Source organism: Gadus chalcogrammus, chromosome 8, assembly GCF_026213295.1.
Source record: "Gadus chalcogrammus isolate NIFS_2021 chromosome 8, NIFS_Gcha_1.0, whole genome shotgun sequence".
Lineage (NCBI taxonomy): Eukaryota > Metazoa > Chordata > Actinopteri > Gadiformes > Gadidae > Gadus > Gadus chalcogrammus.
In genome coordinates this window covers 12,975,663-12,979,951 of record NC_079419.1, presented here as the reverse complement: position 1 = coordinate 12,979,951, position 4,289 = coordinate 12,975,663, and the positions used below count along the sequence as shown (strand labels likewise).

Genomic DNA, 4,289 nt, shown 5'->3' with positions numbered 1-4,289 from the left:
TGTCATCGCTGGAAGACGTGGCCTAGCAATAGCATAATTAGCATGTGCTAACTGTAAGATGAAGCATGGAATAGCAGCATAAGAGCATACTAGCTATAATACGTTGCGGGCAATAGCTTAATTAGTGTGTGCTTGCTGTACGGGCTAGCATAGAGTAGCAACAATAACGTGTGCTAGCTGTAAGATGTAGCAAAGCAATACTGTAATTTATGTGTTAACTGTAAGATGATGCATGGAATAGCATAATTTGCGTATGCTAGCTTTAAGGCATAGCTGTGGCGTAATTCATGGCGTTTTCTTTTCAATTAATTGATGGGGTTAATGTATTTACATTAACCCTGAATCAGCCTATCTTCCAATGACATCTGGATTTAATATAGTTAACACAATATAATGAATATAAACACGAAGATAAAGGTAGTGTCTTTGGGAGTTTTTCTGCAACATCATTTATTTTTACTTACTACTTTACTGCTACTATACAATAAGGATTCCCTTATTAGACAAAAGCACAAAGAAATAGTTTGAGAGTACATCGTAAAACGTAGAGAGTATGTTCCCGGCTATGAGGTGCTGTAAAGAACTGCAAGTGTAGTAATGTACTGTATGTCACAGAACACCCATAAAACACTCTTTATTACAGAGCACATTACAGAGCTTTGGTAATCAATCAATGATGACATTTTAGGAGGGCCGATCGTACAGTTTCTAACATCTAAAGGAGAACTCATTTTATTTTATTTGTATTTCATCGTATGCTATAAAAAAGAAAATAAAAAGCCAAGTAGGGCCCCATAAAGACGTTGGAGAAGGGTTCAACGACCCGGAAAGGTTGATCCAAGAGTGGGTCTCGCCGTGTTTGTGTTAGAGTCAGCGAATTTCACACCTTGCCGCCCGACCTTGCTCCATAAAAAACATTCCCATTCATGGCTGTGAATGGATTCTCTGCTGCCACTCACAATTTTTTTATTCTGTTCTGAAACTCATTGAACTGGCGCTGTCTTCGTGCCCCGACCCAGAACCCTTGATGTCACAAGTGTGAGCGGGGGGGGGGGGGGGGGGGTGGCCCTGACCAGAGGTGTACTTAAAGGGCTGCAGAAGTGTGTCTCGGCACCTTCGCTCTTCCTTCTCTCTCTCTCCTCGTCGCCTCTGCTCGCTCGCCCTCTCACTCAACATGGCCTTTGCCGGAAAATGGGAACTGGAGACACAGGAGGGATACGACGACTTCTGCAAACTCCTCGGTGAGACGGACACACACGCCACTCTCCCCTGTTTTATCTGCTCCTCTATCTGCTTTTCTCTATCGCTGTTCCCCTGTCTTATCAATGACTTTTTATGCTTGTATGGTTCGTGACAGGTCGCTCTTTTTTGGTACATTAGATGTATATTGAACTGTAGAGACTCGCACAGGTGCACGGCAGGTGCTTAGGAGTGTGGTAGAAGTGCACTTCAACTGAGGAAAACTAGAGATCGTCACTTGAACTTGGTGAGACTGATCTGTGAGATAAGTCCACGAAGGTCCTTGTAATCTCCTTAATTCGCCCAAATACATTGGAGTCTATTTGGACACCAGTGTATTCAGTATATGAAGGGCCATGATAAAGGGTTTGAGTTAAACATAAAAAATAAAAAAGACACTTCAAAGGCATATGGCGGAACATTTTGGGTAGAGAAAAGTTAGTTTGGTCTTCTGTAAGACGTAATGCTTCAAGGTTGGATGCTTTCTTCCCTTTAGTCCACATCTTGCCCCAGGTAGTCTGTGTGGTCCTCGTGCTTGGATGGCTCTCAACAGGTCAAGGAAGTCGAGTGGCCAAGGTCCCCCCAGCCGAGAAGTACTACGTTCGATCCCCAATGTCCTCAGCCTTACCTCAAAGCATTGATCAAGTGGCTGACCCTTAACTCTTAGGTCCAACCTCACTGAAGGTCATGATTTGGAAAAGCATTTTGTAGCTCAAAGGTGTTCTCTTTTCTGCTCCTCCTCCCCATTCCTAAACTCTCTTCCTCTCCTCCCTCTCTCCCCTTCCTATCCCCCTTTTACCCGCTTCATCTCCACTCCCCTTCTCTCCTATCCTCACCTCACCTTCTCTGCTTTCAACTCCTCTCCCATCTCCTTGGTTCCTCTCCACTCCCCCCCTCCTCCCCATCCCTCTCCTCTCTGATTCTATCAACCACACACCACATTAGTCATTAGCATTGCTTCGTACACGCTCACCTCCCTCTGTCCCCTCCCTCCCGCCGCCCAGGCATCCCTGCTGACGTCATCGAGAAGGGGCGTGACTACAAGATGGTGACGGAGGTGACCCAGAGCGGGGAGGACTTCACCTGGACCCAGCTGTACCCGGCCGGCGCCCGCGTCTCCAACAAGTTCAGCGTGGGCAAGGAGAGTGACATGGAGACCATCGGTGGCAAGAAGTTCAAGGTATGTGCGTGTGTGTGTGTGTGTGTGTGTGTGTGTGTAGGGGTGTGTGTGTGTGTGTGTGTGTGTGTGTGTGTGTATGTGTGTGTGTGTGTGTCTGTGTGTGTGTGTGTGTGTGTAGGGGTGTGTGTGTGTGTGTGTGTGTGTGTGTGTGTGTGTGTGTGTGTGTGTGTGTGTGTGAATAATGATGTACAAAGTATTGGGGACGGGGGAAGAGGAGCAGGGGATGCAGAGCGGATGAATGATGATGATGATGGTGATGATGATGATGAAGATGATGATGATGATGATGATGAGGATGCTAACCCCAGTGCTCTGTGCTCTCCCCCCAGGCCACGGTGGCCATGGCCGGGGGCAAGCTGAGCGTCAGCTTCCCCAACTACAGCCACACCTCGGAGATCTGCTGCGGGAAGTTGGTGGAGGTAAAGCCTGGTTCTCCTTCTGGTCCAATAGACACCAGCGATGAGGGTCATGTGATCGTGGGTTGACTCATTGGGTTTTAAAGGAGGCCCTGTAGACATTACTGTCACTGGTTACATGAGTGGTTAGTGTTGATGAGCAGGTTATGGTTTCATTTTATTTATTGTGGTTATTTGAAATCCGACGTGCTGACGTTTGATTGAGGGTGATTAATGAGGGAACAGTGACATAGTTATATTATATAGTAATTCTAAAGATAATTTCAATTAACAATACCCTTAAAAAATCTCCTTATCTTTCTATTGCTCTCTCTCTCTCAGACCTCCACCTCCGGGTCCATTGTGCTCAAGAGGACCAGCAAGAAGCTATAAATGTTTTGACCTTTGGCCTCTGATCTCTGACCTCTGGGTTACAACGACACATCCATCTTTACTCAAATTCAATAAAGTGAAAACTGTCATGACAACTTATGACCACCTCTGCTTTGTCTACCTAACGCATGTCATACAATTGTGTGTGTGTGTGTGTGTGTGTGTGTGTGTGTGTGTGTGTGTGTGTGTGTGTGTGTGTGTGTGTGTGTGTGTGTGTGTGTGTGTGTGTGTGTGTGTGGCTGTGTGTGTCTGTGTGTGGGTGTCTGTGTATTTGAGAGAGAAACAGATACTGGGATGAGTCTATGTTCTACTGAATCGAGAAATGATAGAAGTTGAGCAAAGTTAGTTTTAGTCTTTAGTTAAGGTTGGACAAATTAGCACACTTGCACTTCATAGTTGTGACATTTACTTTTTTTACTGTGCCGTTTATTTTAGAAACTCCTGGAGGGCCACAAAAACGATTAATAATTGGAACCATTTTTCCGAAATCTGCTTTTTTTAGTTTATTATTATTTTTTATTAAATTTGTACTTATCAATCAAGTATACCGTTTTGACTGCATGGACTTTCTAACACTTAAAGGTCCCATATTATGAGTATGATTAGCCGTTACATGCCGTTTTAAAAATCGGCCTCATCTACGTTTTTCACAAGTCGACGGGTCCACCTAGATGTATGACAGATATAAGCAACGTCTGCTACACTCCACTGGGAAGGCTGGTAGACTGATCTATCCAGCACACATCTAGGTGGACACGCCCACGTTTGATGCCACTAAAACACAGGAAGAGGCAGATTTCTAAAACGGCTTGTAACGGCTAATCAGACTCGCTCCTAGTGGTATAATATGGGACCTTTAAGCACATTTTTACTTTGCCCCGAAGCTCCTTAGCCTAGAAAACAGACAAACAGCAGGACTATTTTTCTGATATAGCAGGTGTTGTACAGCTTGTTCCCACCTGGGGAGGGAGTTTTGGCCCAGGACCCACCAAATATGAAGACATTCTCGTTGCATTGTCATTATCTTCATGTCTCTTGCGTATCATGTCATCTTGTCATCAATACAGTAGACTATTTCTCTT

At 45.0% G+C, this 4,289-nt stretch overlaps 1 protein-coding gene across 1 annotated transcript; it reads left to right on the top strand.

Moving 5' to 3' along the window:
- The first annotated feature begins 1,092 nt into the window (after positions 1-1,092).
- On the top strand, positions 1,093-3,294 carry LOC130388193 (gastrotropin-like). Its single transcript, XM_056597564.1, has 4 exons — positions 1,093-1,241; positions 2,244-2,419; positions 2,749-2,838; positions 3,157-3,294. The coding sequence occupies exons 1-4, from the start codon at positions 1,175-1,177 to the stop codon at positions 3,205-3,207; spliced, it is 384 nt and encodes a 127-aa protein (XP_056453539.1). The 5' UTR covers positions 1,093-1,174; the 3' UTR covers positions 3,208-3,294.
- Positions 3,295-4,289: the final 995 nt, after the last annotated feature.